This window comes from Podarcis filfolensis (assembly GCF_964270895.1).
Source record: "Podarcis filfolensis genome assembly, chromosome: 15".
NCBI lineage: Eukaryota > Metazoa > Chordata > Lepidosauria > Squamata > Lacertidae > Podarcis > Podarcis filfolensis.
Genome location: NC_139618.1, coordinates 26,952,135 through 26,976,626, shown reverse-complemented (window position 1 = coordinate 26,976,626; position 24,492 = coordinate 26,952,135). Strand labels below are relative to the sequence as shown.

The 24,492-nt window shown below is 45.3% G+C and overlaps 1 protein-coding gene and 1 long non-coding RNA gene across 5 annotated transcripts in view; both read right to left on the bottom strand.

Annotated features, from left to right (window-relative positions):
• Positions 1–1,228, bottom strand: part of LOC310750802 — a 375,302-nt gene extending 374,074 nt beyond the window's left edge. The window contains exon 1 of the long non-coding RNA XR_014542289.1: positions 1,207–1,228. This is a non-coding gene — a long non-coding RNA (uncharacterized lncRNA). The remainder of the gene's footprint in view (positions 1–1,206) is intronic.
• A 6,220-nt stretch (positions 1,229–7,448) lies between these two features.
• Positions 7,449–22,862, bottom strand: LOC310750484 (NXPE family member 1-like). Of its 4 annotated transcripts, none has more exons than XM_083588717.1 (7): positions 22,783–22,862; positions 21,509–21,614; positions 20,806–20,866; positions 18,239–18,962; positions 13,159–13,220; positions 9,479–9,700; positions 7,449–8,268 (listed from the first exon to the last, which is right to left on the bottom strand). In XM_083588717.1, the coding sequence occupies exons 2-7, from the start codon at positions 21,587–21,589 to the stop codon at positions 7,733–7,735; spliced, it is 1,686 nt and encodes a 561-aa protein (XP_083444843.1). In that variant the 5' UTR covers positions 21,590–21,614; positions 22,783–22,862; the 3' UTR covers positions 7,449–7,732. The 4 variants fall into 4 exon arrangements, with proteins under 4 accessions (XP_083444843.1, XP_083444844.1, XP_083444845.1 ...); XM_083588718.1 differs by having other exon boundaries at positions 22,793–22,838; XM_083588719.1 differs by lacking the exon at positions 21,509–21,614 and having other exon boundaries at positions 22,783–22,855.
• Between the last annotated feature and the right edge of the window lie 1,630 nt (positions 22,863–24,492).

Genomic DNA, 24,492 nt, shown 5'->3' with positions numbered 1-24,492 from the left:
TAATCATTGCAGATTTAACCGTTTCATCCTGCGTATTCCATTTTAACAGCAAGTTATACATTCTTGAAAGTATCTTAGTTTTGGGATCTAACAGTTCTGTTTCCAATTTTGATTTTTCCACCTGGAAGCCAATTTTTTTGTCCAAATTATAGGCCTCTCTTATTTGATAATAATGCAGCCAATCTCGCACTTTATCTTTTAATTTCTCAAAACTCTGCAATTTCAATTTGTCTCCTTCTTGTTCCAATATTTCCCAATATTTCAGCCATTTGGCCTCCATATTGAGCTTTTTCTGAGCCTTCGCTTCCATTGGTGACAACCACCTTGGGGTTTTGTTTTCCAATAAGTCTTTGTATCTTATCCAGACATTGAACAATGCTTTCCTGACAATATGGTTTTTAAATGCTTTGTGTGCTTTAACCTTGTCGTACCACAAATATGCATGCCATCCAAAAACATTATTGAAACCTTCCAAATCCAAAATGTCTGTGTTTTCAAGAAGCAGCCAGTCCTTCAACCAGCAGAATGCTGCTGATTCATAGTACAGTTTAAGGTCCGGCAGGGCAAATCCGCCTCTTTCCTTTGCATCAGTTAATATTTTAAATTTTATTCTAGGCTTCTTGCCCTGCCAGACAAATCTAGAAATGTCTCTCTGCCACTTCTTGAAACAGTCCATCTTGTCCAAAATTTGCAAGGATTGAAACAAAAACAACATTTTTGGCATTACATTCATCTTTATAGCTGCAATTCGGCCCAACAAGGAAAGCTTCAAATTTGACCATATTTCTAAATCTTTTTTCACTTCTGTCCAACATTTCTCATAGTTATCTTTAAATAAGTTTAAGTTCTTAGCAGTCATATTAACCCCCAAGTATTTTACTTTCTTAGCTAGTGTTAAACCAGTCTCCTTCTGAAACCTCTCTTTCTCAATCGGTGTTAAGTTTTTCTCAAGAACTTTAGTTTTTGACTTATTCAGTTTAAATCCTGCCACATGACCAAATTCTTGAATCAGTTCTAATACTCATTTCGTACTAGATTCTGGCTCCTGTAACGTCAAAACTAAATCATCTGCAAAAGCCTTCAATTTGTAATGTTTGGCTCCGACCTGAATACCTTTAATCAAACGGTCCCTTCTAATCATATTTAACAAAACCTCCAGGACTGAAATAAAAAGCAATGGGGAGATTGGGCAACCTTGTCGTGTACCTTTCTCTATCTTAAATTCCTCTGTTACCACATTGTTAACAATTAGTTTCGCCTTTTGTTCTGAATAAATTGCACTTATACCATTTTCAAACCCTTGGCCAACCCCCATCCCCTGAAGATTCTTCTTCATAAAACTCCAAGAAATATTGTCAAAGGCTTTCTCCGCATCTATAAAAATTAAAACTGCCTTGGTATTTATGTTCACTTGCAACTTCTCCAAGATATTAATTATATTCCTCGTGTTGTCTGACAAGTGTCTACCTGGAAGAAAGCCAGCTTGGTCCTTATGAATTTCTTCCCCTAACACTTTTTTTAACCTGTTAGCCAAAATGTCAGCAAATATTTTGTAATCCACATTGAGCAGGGATATGGGGCGGTAGTTCTTAAGTTGCGTCTTTTCAGACTCAGTTTTCGGTATAAGTGTAATGTAGGCTTCCTGCCACGACTCCGGTGCCTTTTTCCCCTCTAAAATTTCATTGCAAACCTCCTTTAGTGGCCGAATTAACCAATCTTTCAAAGATCTGTAGTATTTGGAGGTTAACCCATCTGGCCCTGGAGATTTACCCAACTGCATATTCTGAATGGCACCTTCCACCTCCTGTTCCGTAATTTTGTGACTCAACATTATTTTATTTCCTTGAGAGATTTTTTGTAATCCATTTGTTCTTAAAAATTGGTCTAAATCAGTCTCTTTCTGTGGCCCTTGTGTATATAGTTGTTTAAAGTACCTCTGGAAACACTTTCTAATTTCCAATGGATTCTGAATGTTCTTTCCATCTACTTCCAAATTTGTAATAGTGTTTAATTTTTGTCTTTTCTTCATCTGCCAAGCTAGCAATTTCCCACATTTGTTAGCCGATTCAAATGTCTTTTGTCTCATCTGCTTAATTTTCCATTCCACTTCCTGATTAATCATTTTCATATATTGTATTTGATATAACTTAATTTGTGGATCGAGGGCCCGACCCCCGCTAAGTGAAATAAATACACAAGGACACGTGATATAAGGTTAATAGGCAAGGAAAGGCCACAACTTTATTGATTACAGCAGTGAAAAGGTATTGGCTTAGGCATTGGATGACTATAGGAGGTGGGTTTATTCAACAGTGGGTGGAGCCTGTTGATGCTAATCCAACTATAGGCTCACCCCCTGATGTCACCGAGGGTCGTGCCATGGCCTCCCGCCAAGCAGGCATCGGACGGAATACACGACCGCCAGATTCCTTTAACGGAATAACCCACGGTAGATAGCATAGGCGATGGCCACACCTAGCCCTTGACACAGCACAACACATGAATCCAATGCCTAACCTACCCACCAATACCACAAAAGTTGTGACGATTGCTACGAGGTAGGCGAAAAAACCAAAAAGCCTAATGCCAAATGGAAAAATTCCTACCAGGCCCCCCAGACAACCGGGGCGACCAACCTAAGGTCCATAGCAAGGCCAAAAACCTAGACCCTGAGCTAAATGGGAGTGGAGGGTGGGTGACTCGCTGAGGGACAACGACGAATGAGGAGGAGGCAGAGCTGGTGCCACAGCATTAAGCTGCTACACACGCCCCCCGGAGGCACCTGGTTGGCTGCCTCCGGTGGGCGTGGGCACCAGCCAGGTAAGGAGGGGAGGGGGCTAAGGCCCCCTACCAGGGGCGGAGCTCGGTCTCCCGCCCACAACCACTCCCCTCTTTTCCAGGGAGGAGAGTCTTTGTGGATCGAGGGCCCGACCCCCGCTAAGTGAAATAAATACACAAGGACACGTGATATAAGGTTAATGGGCAAGGAAAGGCCACAACTTTATTGATTACAGCAGTGAAAAGGTATTGGCTTAGGCATTGGATGACTATAGGAGGTGGGTTTATTCAACAGTAGGTGGAGCCTGTTGATGCTAATCCAACTATAGGCTCACCCCCTGATGTCACCGAGGGTCATGCCATGGCCTCCCGCCAAGCAGGCATCGGACGGAATACACGACCACCAGATTCCTTTAACGGAATAACCCACGGTAGATAGCATAGGTGATGGCCACACCTAGCCCTTGACACAGCACAACACATGAATCCAATGCCTAACCGCCACCCGAGCCGCAAAGGGGCTCGCCGCCAATACCCTCACAGCTGCAACCAATCCCTAATGCTACTAATAACGCTGTCCAACCAGATGTCATTCCCAATGTCTGTTAGATGAACTCCGTCATTCCGGTATATGGCTTGGTCGCCGATCCGGATACGGTCATGATAAATGACTCGGCCATTCATGAAGCGTACCCAACGGGCTACCGCCCGATTCAAGAGTTTCCTGGTTTTTTCAATGGCCATACAGCTCTGCGCACCGCGCCAAACGATTCTTTTCAAGAAGGAGGACCAGAACACCATTGTTCTGGGGCACAAGGCCGCGATCGCCTCCAAGTCTCTTTTTATGTTCCACAACAAGTCCACGCTTCTCATATTAGCAAGGTCATTCTCTCCCAAGTGAATGATAAGGATGTCTGGAGGGCCAAACGTGGCTACTCTGCCAATCAGCAATGGCATAAGCTCTTCCCACCGCATGCCGCGTTTCGAAAACCAGGAAACTCGCATCCCAGGTGGCAAACCAAGATGGTGGGTAAGGCCGCAGCTGACCGCCCGAACGCAGGCCCAATGGACTATACTGTGGCCGCAAATCCACACACTTCTCCTGAGAACGGCTGAGGACGAAAGAAAAGGGGGAAAAAGCGGGTAAGTAGGTTCAACATAGCGGAGGGGAAACTAGCGGATGTACCCTTTATAAGCATTGGATTTCCATCGGCCCATTTCTTTAATCTTGTCCGCGGGCAAGCCCAAGCGCGCAGCAGTTGAGGCAGCGCCGATCCTGAAAGAGTGGGCAGCATAATCCCGGGAAGCTAAACCACAAGCATCAATAGCTTTGCAGAGTACCCTTGTGAATTGGTGTCTCAATAAGGGGGACCCGTCTTCGTGAATCAAAAGCGGACCCTGGCCAGGCAGTCTGAGACAAAGATACCGCCTAGTGTCCTTTACTGGGCATGGGTCCTGCCCCCCAGACGCTGTGAGTTTAAGAAGGACACCCCTACCAGCCTGATCAGTTTTGGATTGACGTATCCGTACCATCATGCTCGTCTCAGCCAGCTGCACGTCTTCCATAAGGAGGCCACGCATCAAACCATTTGGGCTACCTTCGACTACCACCTCGCCCACTCTTAAGGCAGCAAAGTCCACTCCGACTTATCCTTCCCTGGCTGAAGAAGCACCGCCCCCACCGCCCGGTCTGATGCGTCAGTTTCCACTCTCATGGGTTTTTGTAAATCCACGTGCAGGAGCTGTTCTTCCGAAGCGAAGGCCTTTTTCAATTCTTCGAATGCTTGCTCCGCTTCTGCCGTCCAAACAAATTTCTTCTTGCTGCTGAGACAGTCCGTGATGGGAGCTGTTAAATGGGCAAAGTTCTTGATGAACTTCCGATAAAAGTTCCCAAACCCTAAGAATCTTTGCACATCTTTTTTCGTTTTCGGTGTCTTCCATTCCAGTACCGCCTGGACCTTGCCTGGATCCATGGCTAATCCCTTGTCTGACAAGCGGTACCCCAGGAATTCCACCTCCTTGGTGTGAAACTGACACTTCTCTAATTTCACCCACAGTTGGTTTGCTTGCAGTCGGCTCAACACTTCTCTGACGTCCTTTACATGCTGCTCCTCATTCTCTGAATAGACTAATACGTCATCTAGGAAGGCCACACAATTCTTGTAGAGCAGAGGTCCCAGGACGTGGTTCATGAACGATTGAAAACATGCTGAGCCTGCTTGTAATCCAAAGGGCATAACGAGATATTCGAAAGCCCCTAGAGGGGTGAACATTGTTGTCTTCCATTCATCCCCCTTCCTTATCCGTATCAGGTTGTATGCCCCCCTTAGGTCCAGTTTAGTGAAAATTTTTCCCTTCCTCACCCGGGTCAAAATGTCATCAATCCTGGGCATGGGGAAAGCCACTGGTTCCGACACTGCATTTATGCTCCAGAAGTCCACTACAAGTCTAGGTTTATCCGTGTGTTTTTTGTCCACAAAAAACACTGGGCTGCCCCCCACCGCTCTGGACTCTCTGATGAAACCTCTCTTCAGGTTTTTGTCAATAAACTCCCTCAACTCCTGCATTTCCCTGTCTGACATGGCATACAGCTTGCCCACAGGGAGCTGGGTTCCAGGGACTAGATTGATCTGGCAGTCAAAGGGTCTATGCGGTGGTAGTTTGTCTGCTTCCCTTTCGCTGAAGACATTGCTCAGGTCAGCGTATTGTTTGGGCACCTTTCCTTTGTCCGTTACTTCTGTTCCTGCTAGAAAGGCCTTTGCCCCTTCCGGAGCCTTGCCCTCTTTGCAATGTTCTAGGCAATGTGCTGACCCAAAGGAGACCACTCTCTGATGCCAGCCCACTAGCGGATCATGCAACGCTAGCCAGCTCATCCCCAAAATAATGGGAGCCCCTCCCAAGGTGGCCACATTGAACGCTATTCTTTCGGTGTGCCTGGCTACCCTCATTACCATTGGGACGGTCTGTAAGCTGACTTCTCCTCCCAACAGCTCTCTCCCATCGATCGTGGTCACCTACAAGGGGTTGCTTAAAGGGATTGTCTGTATCTGGTGTTCTGCTGCAAACTCCTTGCTCATAAAATTACAGGAGCTGCCTGAGTCCAACAGTGCCCTTATCTTTAAGGGATGTCCGTTTGGCAGCTCTAGCAACACCTCTATCACTAGGGCTGGTCTCGGAGGTTCCGGCGTGGGCACTTTTACTGCTCCTTGGCCTGACTGCTGTGCCCTGATGGTGGCAGTCAGGCGTTGGCTTTTACTTGGTCCTGCCCTTCCTCCTCCTTCCCCCCCAACAGCTCCTGCCATCCCTTGCCATTCCTTTCTTTGTGGACAGACTCTGGCAAAATGACCTGGCTGCTGGCAGAGATAACATTTCTTGGGGCTCTTCCCCTCCTTCTTCCGCCCTTCACTGGGATTTGAAACTGCCCGCGCGCGCGCTGTTCCAACTTCCATCGGCTCTGCGGGCGGGAAAGTTGGCTCCGGAATCTCTGGAATGCGGAAATCCCTCCAACGCTCCCCTTTCCCTTCCCGCTTCTCCAAGGCTCTAGCCTCCTGGCATGCTCCAATGGTCAGCGCTGATTTGGTCAGCTGGTCCATAGACTCCGCCCTGGGCACCCGGGAAAGTTCGTCTTTCACAGCCGAAGAAAGTCCCTCTTCGAAAAGCATTTGAATGGGTTCCGCTGACAGATCCCACCCCAATTTGTGTATCAACATAGTGAACTCAGTCCAGTACTCACGGACAGATCGGCTCCCCTGTTTACAAGCCATCAACTGTCTGCGCACCACTCCCTGTTCAATGTCGCTGGAAAACATCAGGTCCATGGCACGAAAAAACTTCCGTGCGTCTTTCAAGACTTCATTATGCCCTGCCATCAGGGGTCTAACCCAGTCTCTCGCCCCCCCCTTCGAGATGGCTAACCACAAACGCCACTCGCGATTCCTCGTCGGGAAAGTCATCAAACTGCAGATTAAGAGCATACTGCATCTCTGTCCTAAAGGCTTGATAGTTCCTGGGATCCCCCCCAAACTTCTGCACCAATCCTGGCATCTTTCTTGCTTGTGGGGGGGGCCTTTGCCTTTTCTGCATCCTGAGCCCTCCTCTCATCGAGCCTCGCCGTTTGCAGCGCTAGCTGGACCTCCAACACCCGGTACCTTTCTTCCAGGCTTGGACCGGCTCCAGCTCCTCCTGCTTCTCCGGTTCCGGCTGGGTTGCTCATGATGCCTCTCTGCACAAGCGGCTTTCAGGGACTGTCGGATTGCTGTGATGGGATGTTGAGCTGCTTGTGCGTAAAGTTCCTAGTCCCTCAGTGTTTGGCTAAGTCCACAAACCACTGTCTGTAACGGAGCTCCATAAGCATGGCTCCGTCAGTCGCTGGCAGAATCCGACAGTGGGCGTTTATGGAATTTCTTCCAGCATAACAGCTCCTTAACAGAAACACGTCTTCTGGACTCTCTACGTGACAGTTTCCGGCGAGGAGTGGGTGTCCCTATAGGAGGTCCTGAAACCTCCCCGCTGTTCTCGCTGGAATTGTCTCTGAGCCATTCTTCCGACTCGCTTTCCCTTGGAGCTCTTTCTCTCCCCCTGCTGGTTCCCTCCTCCGCTGATAAGTCTCTCTCAACCTCTGGGAGCCCTTGCACCACCGGTTCTTCCGATGACAGTTCCCTGACAGGATCTTTGGGAAGACCTAGCAAGGCTCTCCTGACATTCTAAGGGAAACCCAGTGGGATCAAGTTTATCCATCCAATATTTGATAAATTGTCCCATATCCTTAATTGCTACATTTTCCGATCCAAAGTCCTCTGCTTTATCTGTTATTTGCTTTGGTGCTTTATTACACCCTTAAGCGTCTAAATGCAACTGATAAAAATGTTCCACATGTTTAGCTGACTGTCTTGCCCCATTCAAAATCCTTTCCTTTGCAGAATTAAAGCTTTCACTCTGGGTTTATTTTACTGCCTTAACATATGTAAGACAAAAACATATCAATCTGGTTTCCAACCACGTGATCTGGTGGGTGAACCAGGTTTGTGCCATAGGCAATTGCCATGTCCCAGGCATCAATGAAGAACACCTTTAAATCTCGAAAAATGTCCTTTAGCGCAAGGTATTGGGCATAACCGTGGAAGTCCCCAAATCTCTCCTGGTCAATATCTATCTCCCTGGTGTTCTCTGCTTTGATGATGACTTTTGTATCTGGGCTCCTCACGAGAAGGCGCTGGATGGCTCCCCGGATGTTGATCAACCTTCGAATGAAGAGCTCGATGGGGAAGGGGCGGAAGTGGTGGCCTAGGGAGACGGCAACCACCGTGTCTCCGTCGCCTGCCACGTTGTCAATCTCCCGAGTGATGTAGCTGTGATCTGCTGTCATGTATTCAAGGATGGTGACAAAAGGGTGGTTGTGCTTCTTCCACTGGATCTGGCTGTTTCTTTTCATGTCCAGAGCCATCATATTCTTCTGCTTACCCGTTCCATGGAGGTCAAAATACTGAAATGCTAATGCAGGAATAGAGGGGGTGGGGGTGGGGAATCAATACAAATCTTTGAAAACTATCCTCTGAGAAATCAATGGACTACTTCTTGTGGGGAAAACTGCAGAATGACTGGCCTACTCTTGTTCATCTAATAGTACTGTTCATTTCAAAGAGAAATATGCAAAGATTCCTGTGTCTGCTATGAGTTTTCTTCGTCCTCCCTGGTACGCATGCTGTTTTCCTTACAGTGATTGCACCAGTTTCTCTTTGGAAGTAGCAGTTTATGGCTGCACCTTTACTACCAGGCAAATGATGTCAGCAGAGGGCAAACTTTTCCCTAAGACATCTTCATTGCTGTCATCTGCCAATTGGCTATGGAGTGGTAAGGAAGGGGAGCATCTGTGCACTCATCAGCCAAAGGAGATCAAAGCTCCTGGCAGGTAGGACTTTTCCTCTTCAAGAGAGAACTGAATGAGGAATGAAGTTACAGCTAAAAGTGCTGGGCGTTGACTCTTGCAAGCTGAATTCATTCAGAACTGGCTCCTGCTTCCTGCATAGTCTCAATGAGTGAAAAAACAAATACATTCTACAAACTGTTTAAAACATTCACTCAACCAGTGATTTCAGTGAAGCCAGGAACAGTATCTTTGAGCCTGGATAAACAGGATTCTTTTTAAACTCCTCCGGAAAATCAATAATATTTTTTGCAAGCAAAAAACTTTCCTAAAATAAAGTGCCCTAATAAATGCATTTTTGTTTACATTTCTTGGTTGGAGAACCGCACCATAAGATTCAAATAATGAATTCCAAAGGATAGCTGTGTTTGGATTTATGAATTGGTTTGGAAAGCACAACTTAGGGCTTATTACACTTTCCTTTGCTCTTTCCAGAGCTTTCCCCATGAAAAAATGCTCTTTAAAGCTCAACTGGAACAAATGGCAACTGAGTGCTGAAGAGTGGGGAAAGCTCATTGGTAAAAACAGAAACAAACAAACAAACAAAAAACCCACTCAGATACACAGCTTTTAAGTGTTGACCTGGAAAGGGCAAGCCAAAAACGTAAGTGTGGATAAGCCCTTAGACAAATGTCTCCCTGATCTCCACGTAGAACAGATTTCTGAAACATAAGAAAGACTGGATGTTCAAAAGTTAGGGTACAGAAGCCTGAAACAAAGATACTTGTTACAGGCAACAATATTACATTGTGGTTGTCTCTAGGTAGGAAAACGTACATTGGATTTTATCTGTGATATACCACATCCATTGTCTCAAAGTTGAATCTCCCAGGAGGTAAATAATCTTTCGTTTCAAACAACTTTTAATTCTCTTGAGGTTTCTGAAGCTGAGCACATGGCAGTACACAGGATACCACTCGTTCCTCCAGACGAAGCCACTGGGAGATGGATAGCTCATTCCAACCCCACATTTCCCCTTTGCCATGGTTGCCTTCTTGCCTGTCAAAAGGAAATGAGAAACAAGAAGATGCCAATGCCTTATTGCATTCTTATGCCACTCTTCATTCTGGAAAGCGCTTTACAAACAATAAATAGCAACAGAACATCACAAATACAGCATAAATAGTATGAAATAATTAACAATTGTGATCTATGAAATACTATTAAGGAAACAGCACTTAAAAATAAACCCAACGTCACAATTACAGCAAAAGTCATATTACACGATTAACAAATCAGTACAGCATTTTCTAACCTATAAAACATCATTAACGAAATATCAACAAATGAAATACGCACTGCCCCCATGACTCATAATCTTTCACTCTATTTAGTTCATTAAGATATACATAAGATACAGTGGATGCTTGGGTTGCGAACATGATCCGTACAGGAGGCACGTTCACAACTGCAGCGTTCGCAGCCCCCCGGATCCCAGTGCGACTCCTGGTATTTCGGGCTGGCTTCATCCTCTCCAGGCTGGATGCCTGGAGGTCTCCACCTACCTCAACCAATTGCCCAATCCCGCCTGGGGAGGTGTTGCCAAGGGATCGGTCAGGTAAGGGGAGGGACTGTCCTGCCCACACAACAGAAGGTGAATCTTACCTGTGAAGCGGCAGTCAGCTCCAGAGATGTTGCACCTATGAGGGTCCTTGGACAGCAATGATTGTAGCAGTGTGAGGAAACCAGCATTGAAAGTGGTGAATGGATCTATAGTCTCTGGGCAATCAGTGGGGACCCCAAAGCTCCAGGAAGGAGGGGTGGCTGTCGCCAATGGAAGCTAAGGCAGTTAAAAAGTTAAATATGGAGTCCAAGTGGCCAAGATACTGGGAAATTTTGGAAAAGGAAGGGGACAAATTGAGATTGCAGAGTTTTGAGAAATTAAAAGGGAAGGTGAGAGATTGGTTTCACTACCATCAAATTAATGAAGCGTTTAAACTGGACAGCAAAATTGGCTTCCAGGTGGAAAAATCAAAATTGGAGACAGAACTGTTAGAACCCAGTACTAAGAATTTGTCCAAAATGTACAATTTGCTGCTGAAATGGAATACACAAGATGAAACGGTTAAATCGGTCATGATTAAATGGGCTCAGGACATTGGTCATAATATTTTGTTTGCTGATTGGGAAAAGTTGTGGACCACCGGGATAAAATTTACGGCATGTAATGCCTTAAGAGAAAACATTATGAAAATGATATATAGGTGGTACATAACCCCAGTCAAGCTTGCAAAGATTTACCATGTGCCTGACAACAAATGTTGGAAATGTAAAGAAACTGAAGGTACATTTTTTCATCTTTGGTGGACCTGCCCGAAGATTAAGGCATTCTGGGAAATGATCTATAATGAACTTAAAAAGGTATTTAAATATACTTTCCCCAAGAAACCAGAGGCCTTTCTCTTGGGTATTGTCGGCCAAGGGGTGTTAAAGACGGATATAACTTTCTTTATGTATGCTACAACAGCAGCTAGAATACTCATTGCGAAGTACTGGAAGACGCAAGAACTACCCACACTGGAAGAATGGCAGATGAAGGTGATAGACTATATGGGCTTGGCAGAAATGACGAGCAGAATCCGAAACCAGGGAAGAGAAGCAGCGCAAGAAGAATGGAAAAAATTCAAGGACTATTTAAAGAAATATCATAAAGTTAATGAAAGTTAGAATGATGTTGGACTGGAAAGTAAATGGTTACTATTAGCAATGGTTAAGACAAGGAAAACAAGGAAGAATAGTCTAAATTTAAATTAAAATAAGGGAAGATTTGCTGAACAATCGATAAGAATTTGGAATACAGAAAGGGGAAGCATGAGGAAGTCGGGGAAGATAGGATATGAAATTAGGACATGAAATGATACATGTTTCTTGTTTTGTTTTTGTTTTTGTATGTTTATGTTTGTTGTATTGTGTTTATATGGAAAAATAAAAATATTAAAAAAAAAAAAAAAAACAAAGCTCCAGGAAGGAGGGAGGAGGACAGTAGTTGGCAGAGGCAGCGGCGTAGCTAGCCGCTCGGGTGCCTGTGAGGGGGCATGTCCTGCAGCCGGGGGGCGGGACGATCCACCCATGGAGGTGGGGTGAGCATCTCTGACTCTTGGAGCCTCTCCACTGCATCCCCCTCTGCTGTAGGGCAGCTGAGGGAGAGGCAGTAGGCAGACGCAAGTCCTACACTGCCGTTTCAGCCACCATGTCACCCCTAAAAAGTTTTGTGAGCCCAATTTCATTTTATTTTTTAAAACTCATTTTGTCACACCCCCTCAGTGATGACACCCGGGGTGGACCACACATACCCCTTCCTCCGCCACTGGACAGAGCCAACATTTTATAGCAGCCCATCAATTTGGCACCTGACAAACCATGTGCTAGTTCTGAAGCCAGAGGCTTTGAGCCAGTGGTCCTAGTCCCTACTCGAAACTGAAACTCGCTGGGTAGCCTTGGGCCAGTTACTTCCTCTCAGCCTAATCTATCTCATGTGGTTCTCATGTGGAGAAGAACAATCTACACCATTTTCAGCATACTGGAAGAAAGATGAGTTATAAATGTAGTGATAAATACATTTTCCAGGATGGAGCAAAACCAGAATAACTATTCCCTCATTATAATTATTTGGTCTCCTGCTTCCACTCCCAGATGTGTTGGACTACAACTCCCAATCCCCCTCAGCCAGCATGGCCAGTGGTCAGGGGTGCTGGTAGTTGTAGGCCAACAATACCTGTGGACCCAAGGTTGAGAAAGGCTGGTCTAGAGTATATTGGGGGTGGAAGGCAGCACTATCCTTTGTGCTTGAATAATCCATAAATGCCTTTCCATTTTTTCTCAGACGGGTCCTTTTTTCCTTTGCCCCCCGGCAACCTACAGTTTTTGTTTTCATTTCTCTAAAAGAGTGCATTGTCATACGTTTGGGTAACACCGGTCAATACTTATATTCTGAAGTGTCTTCCAATTCTGAGCTATAACTGCTCCTGAAGCCAAAAGGAAATAACCCAACTTTGTGATTGAGAGTGGTTGGGGCAACCCATATTGAGAGTGACTAGGGGTATACATAATGAAATCATCACCATCATCATCTAAATTTCTATCGAGAAACATATTTAACAGCACCAACCAGATGGTGCCAGAGAGTAAACAAAGTTTCTATGCAATTTTTACATAGGTTCCCCCCTTTTGTTATAACAATTCAATTTCTGACTTATTTATAGCATTTTTTCCCTTGTGTGTAGATCCACCCCATATCATACCCTCTCCAACATATAGGAGAGAGGCTTTGTTTTCAATAAGATTTAAGTCTCTTAGGGAGGCAAAACCCCAGTATTTCTTTATTCCCTTCCCCAAACCCTTCTCTCTACTGCTGTTGTATATACTGTATAAGCAGAAGTGGTGAGACTTGCTACAGGAGCTTCCCCATTTTCCCAGCAGAGATCACCAAAGCTGTGAAGAGAGAAAGTCCAACAGACCTTCACAGACTATGACCCGAAAGGTTCCGAAAGACTGAGGGATGTTGCATCCGATGTTTGACCTTTAGGAGAGAAAAATGGTAATTAGAAAAGCACGTTGGAACATATCAGTTTTTAGGAGTGCTCCTGGTTTTTACCCCACTTAATTCTTTCATCCAACTAGACGTGCTTGGAAATGGAAGTCTTAGCTGAATGAACTTCAATCTGATCCAGAAAGACAATTCATATGAAGTTACATCCTCATTGGATATAAATAGAAAATTATATTGAAATGCCCAAGAATGAGTGTTTCAGTGTTTCAGATGTGGATGAAGTGAAGGTAATAGGGTGAGCCTGGTAAAATAAAAACTGAAATGAAATCAGAGCATAGCTTGTCCTATTATTAGCTATTTTTAGGTACTCCTGATATTTTTAATGTTTAAAGTATTTTAAAGTACTTGAAATGTTATTTTATTTTAGTAACATTATTTTACTGCTCTGGTGTTTGCTGCCTTTGGCTCCTTTGGGAGGAAGGGCAGGGCTGAAATTTAAGAAATAACCACCATCATAATTTACCTACTTATTCAGATGCATTACCCTTCCTTTACATCTAGCATTTTGCCCACCTCTGATCACTCCTGAAAAATCGCTCTCGGGACACCACTCCCTGCCCCCATCTCCAGCTAGAAGTCAGGAGATTCTTTGCCTCATACAAAATAGTGGAGACATTTCCCACTTCTACATTTTATTTGTAACTGGAAATGCGTCTGGCTTAGTAGTCACCCGAAGTGTCTTTGTGGTGGCTTTTGGTATAAAGATTTGGAATAGTTATGTTTTTCAAAGAACAGATAGTTTTATTATAAGCCGGGGGGAGGTGTGTGCTGTTGCAGCCTTGGATTCAGAAGAACAAGCTTCTTGCCTCCTTCCCCACCCAAATTTAGGACTCTGCCACATTTATTATAATAATAATAATAATAATAATAATAATAATAATAATAATAATAATAATTGTTTTGTTATGAGTCAGGGATTTTGAAATATGACTTCTGCCATTTGAACAGATTTAATATAGAATCATATATAATTGTAGAGTTGCAATGAACCACGAGGGCCATCTGGTCCAACAACCTGCAGTGCAGAAATCTCTTCGCCCAACATGGGTCTTGAACCCACGAACCTGAGATTAAGAGTCTCATGCTCTACCGAATGAGCTATCCCAGGTCTGGTTCATTCGTTCATCTGTTTACACCTTTTTACCCTGGCCCTCCACACCTGCCCTATTCTTGTTTTAGCTGATTTTACTCTTATATTTTTATACTCCTGTAGCACTCCGTATGGTGAAGAGCAGGTAGGAAAGCCTATAAATGTATAAACAAAACAAATAATTCAGTCCTCGAAAAACTCAGAAATGGAGATGGAGAAATAACTCAATTGCCCCTATTTTCAGATTGCCTCAACCAAACACATCATGCTGGACCAATGTCATGTTTGAGGTTTAGAAAACATGATGGTTATATTCGCCCTCCACTATTGGAGGCAGTATGTCTCTGAATACCAGTTTCTGGAAATGGCAGGAGGGGAAGTTGCTGTTGCACTTAGATAGATAGATAGATAGATAGATAGATTCTTTATTGTCATTACACACGTGCAACATTGCACAAGTGCAACGAAATTGGATGCCATCCCTTAAAAACAACAAAAGCAAAACAACAACAACAACCCACAAACCACATTCCAGCCACACCCACACCCCCACCCATCAATCTCCCAAGTCACACTATCGAGTTACAGCATTCAAAAGGGCCACAGCTCTCGGGTAGAAACTGTTTTTCAGTCTATTTGTCCTTGACTTGATGTTTCTATATCTCCTGCCAGACGGCAGTAGTGCAAACAGACTGTATCCCGGGTGAGATGAATCCTGCAGGATGTTGTTTGCTTTCCTAAGACAACGGGAACCGTACAATTCTTCCAAGGATGGGAGAGGTTGACCAATAATCCTTTGTGCTGTGGTTATGACCTTCTGGAGCACCTTCCTCTCCCTAGCTGTACAACTGGAGAACCAAGCACAAATACAGTATGTAAGAATGCTCTCTATGGAGCCTCGGTAGAAGGACACCAGCAGTCTCTCACTCAGATTGTTCTTCTTTAAAAGTCTGAGGAAATAAATTCTCTGCTGGGCCTTCTTCACCAGAGCAGTGGTATTTGCGCTCCAAGTCATGCCCTGATCGATAGTTACTCCCAAAAACCTGAATTCCGCCACCCTCTCCACCCGTTCCCCATAGATATACAAGGGCTGAATGTCCGCCTTTTTTTTCCTGTAATCCACCACTAATTCCTTGGTCTTAGCCGTATTAAGAGCCAGATTGTTCTCTCCACACCAAACACAGAGCCGCTCCACCTCGTCCCGATAGGCGGACTCATCCCCTCCTGAAATGAGCCCTACCACCGTAGTGTCATCAGCAAACTTGATGATTTTGTTGCTGGAATAGATGGCTGTACAGTCATACGTATAGAGAGCATAGAGCAGGGGACTCAACACACAACCCTGTGGTGAGCCGGTGTTAAGGCTAAGGGCTGTGGACATATGTGACCCTACTCTAACCCTCTGAGAACGTTCTGACAAAAAATCCAAAACCCAGAGACAGGTGGAGTTGGAGAGTCCAATCGCCTCTAGCTTGGACACCAGTCTATGGGGGAGAATAGTGTTAAAAGCTGAGCTAAAATCCACAAACAGCAGCCTCACATAACTCCCCGGCTGCTCCAGATGGGACAGAGCAGCATGGAGAGTGGTGGTGATAGCGTCCTCTGTGGATCTATTTGCCCTGTATGCAAACTGGTAGTTGTCAAAAGTTGATGGAAGACAGGAAATAATATGACGGCGCACCAGTTTCTCAAAACACTTCATGATGATTGGAGTCAGTGCAACTGGTCTGTAGTCGTTCAAACTACTGATTGTGGATTTTTTGGGCAGAGGGACAATAGTTGACGACTTCAGGCAGGGTGGGACAATAGACTGGTGTAAGGACTTGTTGAAGATCTTAGTAAAGACCCTCGCCAGCTGATCCGCACAGCCCTTCAACACCTTTCCAGTGATGCCATCAGGTCCAGCCGCCTTCCTCGGATTCACCATCCTCAATACCTTTCTCACCTCATGCTCCTCTACCGTGAATGAGGGGCCCCTAAGGGCTGGTGGCTGTAATACCGGCGTCTCAGGTGGCTCCTTCTCGAAGCGAGCAAAGAAGAGGTTAAGCTCCTCCGCCAGCAAAGGGTCACCGTCGACAGCACCAAGGTTAGGTTTGTAGTTGGTAATGTGCTGAATCCCCTGCCACATCTGTCTTGTGTTGTTGCTCCTTAAATTATCCTCAATCCTCAGCCTATAATCCCGTTTTGCCTGTCGAATGCCCCTCTTCAAGTTTGCTCTTGCCACACTGTAAAGCTGCACCTCGCCTGACCTGAAAGCCCTGTTCCTTTCCCGCAACAGGCCCTGGACCTCTCTATTCATCCAGGGTTTCTGATTGGGATAAAACCGGATGGATTTGTTTACTGTGACAGTGTCTGTGCAGTGATTGATATAGCACAGAACTGCCGCCGTGTGCTCCTCCAGGTCTGAACGATCGAAAATATCCCAATTAGTTCTCTCAAAACAGTCCTGCAGCTGGTGAATAGCACCTTCAGGCCAGATTTTAACAGATTTTAATATTGTGGGAGCCCGTTTCCTGAGTGGGATATATGCTGGTACCAGGAACAAAGACATATGGTCGGACTGGCCCAAGTGTGGCAGCTGTAAAGCCCTATAGCCGTGATTTACATTCGAATAAACTTTATCTAGTGTCTTGTCCCCTCTTGTGGGACATTTCACATGCTGATAGAGCGTTGGGAGCACTGTTTTAAGTTCTACATGGTTGAAGTCTCCCGCAATGATGTGCACAGCTTCAGGATACTTGTCTTGCTGGCTGCTGATAAGGCTCTGCAGGCGTCCCAAAGCCAAGTTGGCATTGGCATCTGGTGGCACGTACACACCAGTTAACATAACAGCTGTAAACTCCCTAGGGAGATAGGCTGGTCTACATTTAACAGCCACATATTCCAAATCCGGTGAACAGTGACTGCCCACAGTCTTAGAATTATTGGACCAGCATTTGTTCACATATACGCACAGCCCCCCTCCTCTAGTTTTTCCGAAGTCCATGCCTCGGTCATGACGATGTACCACCCAGCCTTCCAACTGAATAGCTGTGTCTGGTATGGACGGTTGAAGCCATGTCTCAATGACAAATAAAACGCAGCAATCTTTTACAAGGCTGTTCTTTGCTGCCTGCAACCTCAATTCATCCATCTTGTTGGCAAGAGATCTCACATTGGCAAGAAATATGCTGGGGAGTGGTGGTTTAGATGGACTCCTCTGTAATCTTACCAGGACGCCAGCCCGACAACCCCGCCTTTGCCTCCTGTCTCTACGCCGCCTTCGCCTCCTCCCTGGAGGCATAGTAATCCATGGAGAGCCCGGCGGCCTGGCTACTCCCACCGGAACGTTATCTAGGCGAAAATAATCAGCTCTTACAGCTTGTTCACACTGTAATCCGACCTTCAGAAGTTCCTGCCTGCTGTAAATCTTTCTTGCCCGGTCAGACATACTCGGACCAAGTAAAAATAATAAAAACAAAAGGACCTGCTTGTGGGCTTCCCATAGAAGAAGAAGAAGAGTTTGGATTTGATATCCCGCTTTATCACTACCCTAAGGAGTCTCAAAGTGGCTAACAATCTCCTTTCCCTTCCTCCCCCACAACAAACACTCTGTGAGGTGAGTGAGGCTGAGAGACTTCAGAGAAGTGTGACTAGCCCAAGGTCACCCAGCAGCTGCATGTGGAGGAGCAGAGATGCGAACCCAGTTCACCAGATTACAAGTCTACCGCTCTTAACCATTACACCGCACGTAGGCATCTATGAAATCAGGATGTTAGATGAGATGTTAGCCTAGTCCACAAGACTCTTATAGTCTTCTCATGAGACCACAATGTACCTGCTTACTCATAGAGAGCAGATACACAGATCAGCACAGTCCCACAGGGGATCATTCACAAATAAGTAGCCAAATAAATACCTATTTAAAAGGCTGTGTTCCAAGTCTGTGAGATACGTGACCTTTTCATTGTAGGTTTTCAGGCGGATCAAAGCATCACATGACACATTGTTTGGCTTCACACAGTAGAAGGCCTCTTGGTCTCGCTCATCAAGATAATCACACCGCTCTTTTACTGTTATATTATAACCACAGTCACTGGAGACAGTTGATGTTCCATTTAAAAATGTGCCTACGAAAGCTATTTTGCCGTAGCCCTTCTTCCTCGCAGCCCACAGTGCTGAAACTCCTTCACTGGGGTGGATGAGCATAAGGGATACTTTAACATTGCCAGGCCAGAATAAAGTGAAATTGACCAGGTATGTCCCATTCCTGTAGTCTGTGATGCTCCCAGAAGCTCCAGCATTAAGACTGGAAGAGGTGATCCTCGCTTGTAAGAAGTCTCCTCCGTATTCTTTTCTCTTTCCCAAGTGGTTGTACAAATCCAGTTGAACCAGCAAGGGGTCTCCAACACAATAAAAATACTTGTTGTTTAATAAGGTGGCCTCACTCTTCTGGGCACTTGTGGTGGTCATTATATCTGTGAAATGGACGTTGGGAACCATCTGGTCCAGTTTTGCGACGATGCCTTTTACTTCTTCGTCCTTTTTGGTCCACTCCATCCTATTACAGCTCGGAGTGTCACCTTTCACTGGTCCAGTTGTGCTCCCGCCGTCTTTGGTTGTTGAATGGTTCATAACAGATCCTGAATATTTCCAAATTCACCCAAATAACAATTAAAATATGAATACAGTCATACCTCGGGTTAGATGTGCTTCAGGTTGAGCGTTTTCAAGTTATACTCTGTGACGACCCGGAAGTAACGGAGCGCATTACTTCCAGGTTTCGCCGCTCACGCATGTGCAGACGCTCAAAATGACATCATGTGCGTGCGCGGAAGAGGCAAAATGTGACCCGCGCACATGCAGACGCGTAGTCGCGTCTTACATTTTACTCAGGATGCGAACAGGGCTCCGGAACGGATCCTGTTCACATCCATAGGTACCACTGTACTAGAAATACCTGGGAAAGGTGGGGATAGATTTGAAAACGTCTGGGAGACACAGCAAGAACATATGTAAGAAATTACCGTATTTTTCGCTCTATAAGATGCACCAGACCATAAGACGCACCTAGTTTTTGGAGGAGGAAAACAAGAAAATAAATATTCTGAATCCCAGAAGCCAGAACAGCAAGAGGGATCGCTGCGCAGGATGAAGGCTCCCCCTGCCCTGAAGAGGCTTCACGTGGCTAAGCCAGATCCCTCTTGCTGTTCTGGCTTCTGGGATAGCTGCACAGCCTGCATTCGCTCCGTAAGACGCACACACATTTCCCCTTACCTTTTAGGAGGGAAAATGTGCGTCTTATAGAGCAAAAAATAGAGTACACTTGTTTTTCACAGGGGTGGGGAGCTTGTGACCCTCAAGGTGAGGCTAGACTACAATGCCCATCACAGCTGGACACTGGCTGTGCCAGTTACTGTGGCTGCTGGGAGTTGAGTCTCACTGTGGGATACAATCCATTGGTGCAGTCAAATGCAACATTCCTTATTTCCCTAGAGAGGGCACAGGCAGGGGGACATCCAGTCAGTGTAACTTCCTGTTCCACTGGTCTGGAGCGTCCTCCCCCTGCATGTGGCCTGGGAGATGGGCATGGCTCTGGCTGACTCCATAAAAGAGCCGAGTCATGCAGCTATTTTCTCAGTCATGTTCAGTCCAGTCATCTCGTGTTGTCTTCTCTCTGACTTGCTTCCTGCTCTCTTGCTGCCATGCTGCTTTCCCGCAGCCATTTTGTTATCTTAATGTAATTTTTGCTGTCCGCTGGCTCTCGGCCAGGAGCACATGAGGTCAGTCTCCCTGTGAGATGAACTCACAGTTTCTTTGTGCAACTACAGTGGTACCTTGGGTTACATACGCTTCAGGTTACATACGCCTCAGGTTACAGACTCTGCTAACTCAGAAATATTGCTTCAGGTTAAGGACTTTGCTTCAGGATGAGAACAGAAATTATGCTCTGGCGGCGCAGCAGCAGCAGGAGGCCCCATTAGCTAAAGTGGTGCTTCAGGTTAAGAACAGTTTCAGGTTAAGTACAGACCTCCGGAACGATTTAAAAGTATTTAACCCGAGGTACTACTGTACTAGGTGAAGCCTGCCTTTCAGGGATCAAATCGTGAACAGAAACGTGAGTAAACCTTTTGTTACTTTACTCAGAAAGACTCCTGTGTCTTTATTCTTTTAAGAGGGATTAAAGGGAAAACCAGGAAATAATCTTAACTAAGAGATTCAAACAAGACTACAAACTAACTTCCTGTTATATTGAGGGGAATCTGCTCTGCTACATCACTTCACTAGCATGAGTGAAGGAAGGATAATACTTATTCAATACATCCTTTCCTACTATCCCCACACCCACAACATCTGGTAGGCCACAAATGTCCCACATCTCTGCTTTATTCCATTAGCCAATACTGTTTGCAATATGTTTTATATTTATGACTGTATTTCTTGAATTAACAGCCGATGAGGTTATGAAAATTATAGAGTCCTTACCAAGAGTTGTAGCAACTGTAATGTTTTCTACTTGTCTCTTGAGACCTTTGGAGTTGGTTATCTGAAGCATGCAATGAGAAAGAAGCAATTGCAAGTGTTCACAAGGAAAGAGGATGGCTCATTGGTGGAGAATACTCTTCACCCCATGAAAGTCACATGCTTAGCACAGTCACATTCAGAGTGAAGCTTTAGGAGTCTAGGTGGTTAGGGCTGCACTTAAAATGACAGCAAGGCTGAGAACTTAGTTAGCAACACTTGTGGGCTTACCAGAGGCACCTCAGTTGGTTAGAGTGTCATGCTGATAGCACCAAGGTTACAGATTTGATCCCCATATGGGGCAGCTGCATATTCTTGTGTGCAGGGGGTTAGACTAGTTGATCCTCAGGGTCCCTTCCAACTCTACAGTTCTATGATTCTATGAATGCTGGATTCGAGAATGCGTTAATGGGTCCAGCAAGGCAACCAATACATTCATTTTTTTCTTCAACAGAGAGAAAAGCAGCAGGAAATCTTTACACACACACACAAATACTGGAACAAATTTACTCTAAATTAATATTGCCCTTAAACACCATTCTGTCAAGGCAGTAATGTTTTCAAAAGCTTTGCCATTTATTTATTTATTTTCAAATGGAAGGTCAGCAGAAAGCTCGTCAAGGTCTGTATTAGGGGGATACCTATCAGTTAAATTGTTTAAATCTACCTGGATCTCAGATCTGTGGAACTGGTAGCCGAGGATGATGAAGGTTACAATCACAAGGGCACAGAAATGTGTCTTCCTCATGGGGGAGGTGTAGCTATTCTAACCTCTGAAAAGAACAGAGAAACTCGTTTTCACCTCATTTGGTTCCAAGCCTGTCACACACAAAAAGGGCAGCAGGTGAGTAGCAATGCTTTGCACTAAAATCCCCAGGTGTGGTTGAACTTCCACTCACATCATCCTCAACCAGCTTAGCCAATGCTCATGGATGATGGGAACTGTAGTCCAACAAAAACATTGAACTGTGCAGTTTGATCCTGTAACACCAACCCTGGCACAACTGCACTGGCTTTATATCACTTTCTGGATCCCATTCAAAGTGCTGTTGTTGACCTATAAAGCCTTACATGGCTCAGGACCTCAATACCTTAAGGAGTGCCTCTCCCCATATAAAACAACCCATATTCTTGTCATCTAAGGCCCCTTCTCTGTGCCCCCCCCATTCCAGAGATGTTTGGAGGGTGGCAATAAGAGAATGGGCCTTTTCTGTGGTGGCTCCCCAACTGTGGAATGCTCTCACCATTGCTACATGTCTTTAGGCGTCAGGCAAAAACATTCCTCTTTACCCAGGCCTATGGCTGTTAAATAATCTATGGCCCATGAAAGTTTTTGGGGGCGGTGGGAGGAGTGGACTGTTATTATGATTTTTTTACTGCTAGGCTGTCTGCCATTAGGGTTTTTATTATGTTTTTATCACTGATGTTCTGTAATGTGTTTTTAATTTTGTACACCGTCCTGGGTGGTATATAAAGGGTGGTATATAAATTATTATTATTATTATTATTATTATTATTATTATTATTATTAAGCCATTGAAGTTACCAGTTATATATTCCAAGTACCTAACTGGCAATCAGTACCATCCACACATAATGATAGGGCTGAAAGGGGCCCTGAGGGTAATAATAATAATAATAATAATAATAATAATAATAATAATAATAATAATTTTATTATTTATACCCCACCCATCTGGCGGGGTTTCCCCAGCCTCTCTGTGCGGCTCCCAACAGAATTAAAAACACAATAAAACATCAAACATTAAAAACCTCCCTAAACAGGGCTGCCTTCATCCAATCCAGCCCCCAATTAAGCACAATTAAGCATTTGTCCTTACTCCCCCTGTACATGTCCCCCTTCCCAGGGTTTGGGTTGGTTTTGTAATACTGTGACAATCCCTAACCACCACCACCCTCCTCCTCTCAATGCCTCTCAACCTGTTTTTACTCATATCCTGCGATGTTTTCTCCCTTTCTCTTTCCGCACCGAATTTCAAACTTCCTGTCCTACCTCAACTGTATGTCGTCTGTTGGGCTGTGGCCTGAGAAGACCGCCTAGCAACAGAAAGGTTCTAAATGACCAGAGGCTGTGATTGGTCAGCAAACCTTTGCCGAGCAAAAGCAGTGTGAGGGTGCTTCCTCAGGTGGAATGGCTTCTGCACCTCTTTATTTAAGGTGGCCCCAATCCATTCCTCCATGAGCCAGGGCTTCCCAGCTAGGAGCAGAACAGGTACCATCAAGGCCTAAGGAAGGGCTCTTGGAACTCATGCACTTATTATATAGGAATCAATAAAGGCTAATGAGGCAGAAAGGAGTGGGACATAGAGGATGAGCAATGTCCTTTGGGACCACCAGCTCTTGGCTTAAAAAGGGGGCTTAAACTGCCCACCCAACTCTATTTGAAGAGGATTTAGGGGAGCCTGGCAACTAGGAGTTTCCCCAGAGCATCCCATACCCTCCCTTCAACATTTCCCTGATGAAAATAGGGACAACCCTATTCCATAATAATACTAATACTAATAATAATACCCTGCTGATCTAACTGGGTTGCCCCAGCCCCTCTGGGCAGCTTCCACCATATAAAAGCGTAATAAAACTATACACGTCTGCCTTCAAATGTCTTATAAACATTGTACGGTTACTTAACTTTGTGGTTTGGGGGGTTGCATAACTCCATACCCTCTAACATTTCTCCAGTGGAAATAGGGACATCCTAAGGAAAAGCAGAACATTCCCGGATCAAATCAGAAACCAGGATGGCTTCTGCAAATCTAGGACTATCCCTGGAAAAGAGGGACACTTGGAGGGTCTGGCATCCTAGAAGGGCCAGCAACAAGGGCTCCCACAACACCGGCATTCTGGGAAAGGGGCTGTTGGGTTGCCTTGGGACCAATGAACTCAAGAGATCCTATTGTGGACTCGCTAAGCTTACTGGGACTAGTTGGTGCTGCATTCAAACAGTACTTCATTCTGCTTTCCTGATGTTTCCGCACCTGATAATTTTCTCATTTTACATGGTCTTTTGCACAAGATCAGACCCTGCAAGGGCTTACATCCCCTTGCCCCCTTTCTTCCAGCCATAGCTGTCAACCGTCCCTTATTTGGCGGGAAACTCCCTTATCCCAGTGCTGTGTCCCGCTGCTGTCCCTTCTTGATGATGTCTCTTAAATTTCCTGGGTTTCAAAGGAAGCAGCTCCTCTCCCTCCCCCCCTGCTGGCCAGAGAGGAGGGAGGCTCCAACTGTGTTGCTTGGCTGCATTGCTCACCCAATAAGGAGTCTAAGAATGACTGGGGGGTGGAGCTTGCATGCCTTGTGTCGATCAAATCGGCAGCGTTGCCGGGGGACTCGCCTTTGCTCAGTGTTTCCCAGCAGAGAGGTGACGGTGGTTTTCCTTGCTGCATCTCCTTTGCTGGGTTGCTGCGCTGTGGGAACCACCACTTGAGGCTTCGTTTGGCTGCTGGCTGGGCTTTCTGTCTTTGGCTCGGAGGGGCTCAGAAGTTGAACATACCTGTGCCCAGAAAATCCCTTATTTTGGCTTCTGATCCCTTATTTTCAAGGCTGTTGGTCCCTTATTTTCAAATCTGTAAGTTGACAGCTATGCTTCCCGCCCAGGGTGTCCCTGCCCTCTACCTGCCCCTCAGAGCTGGT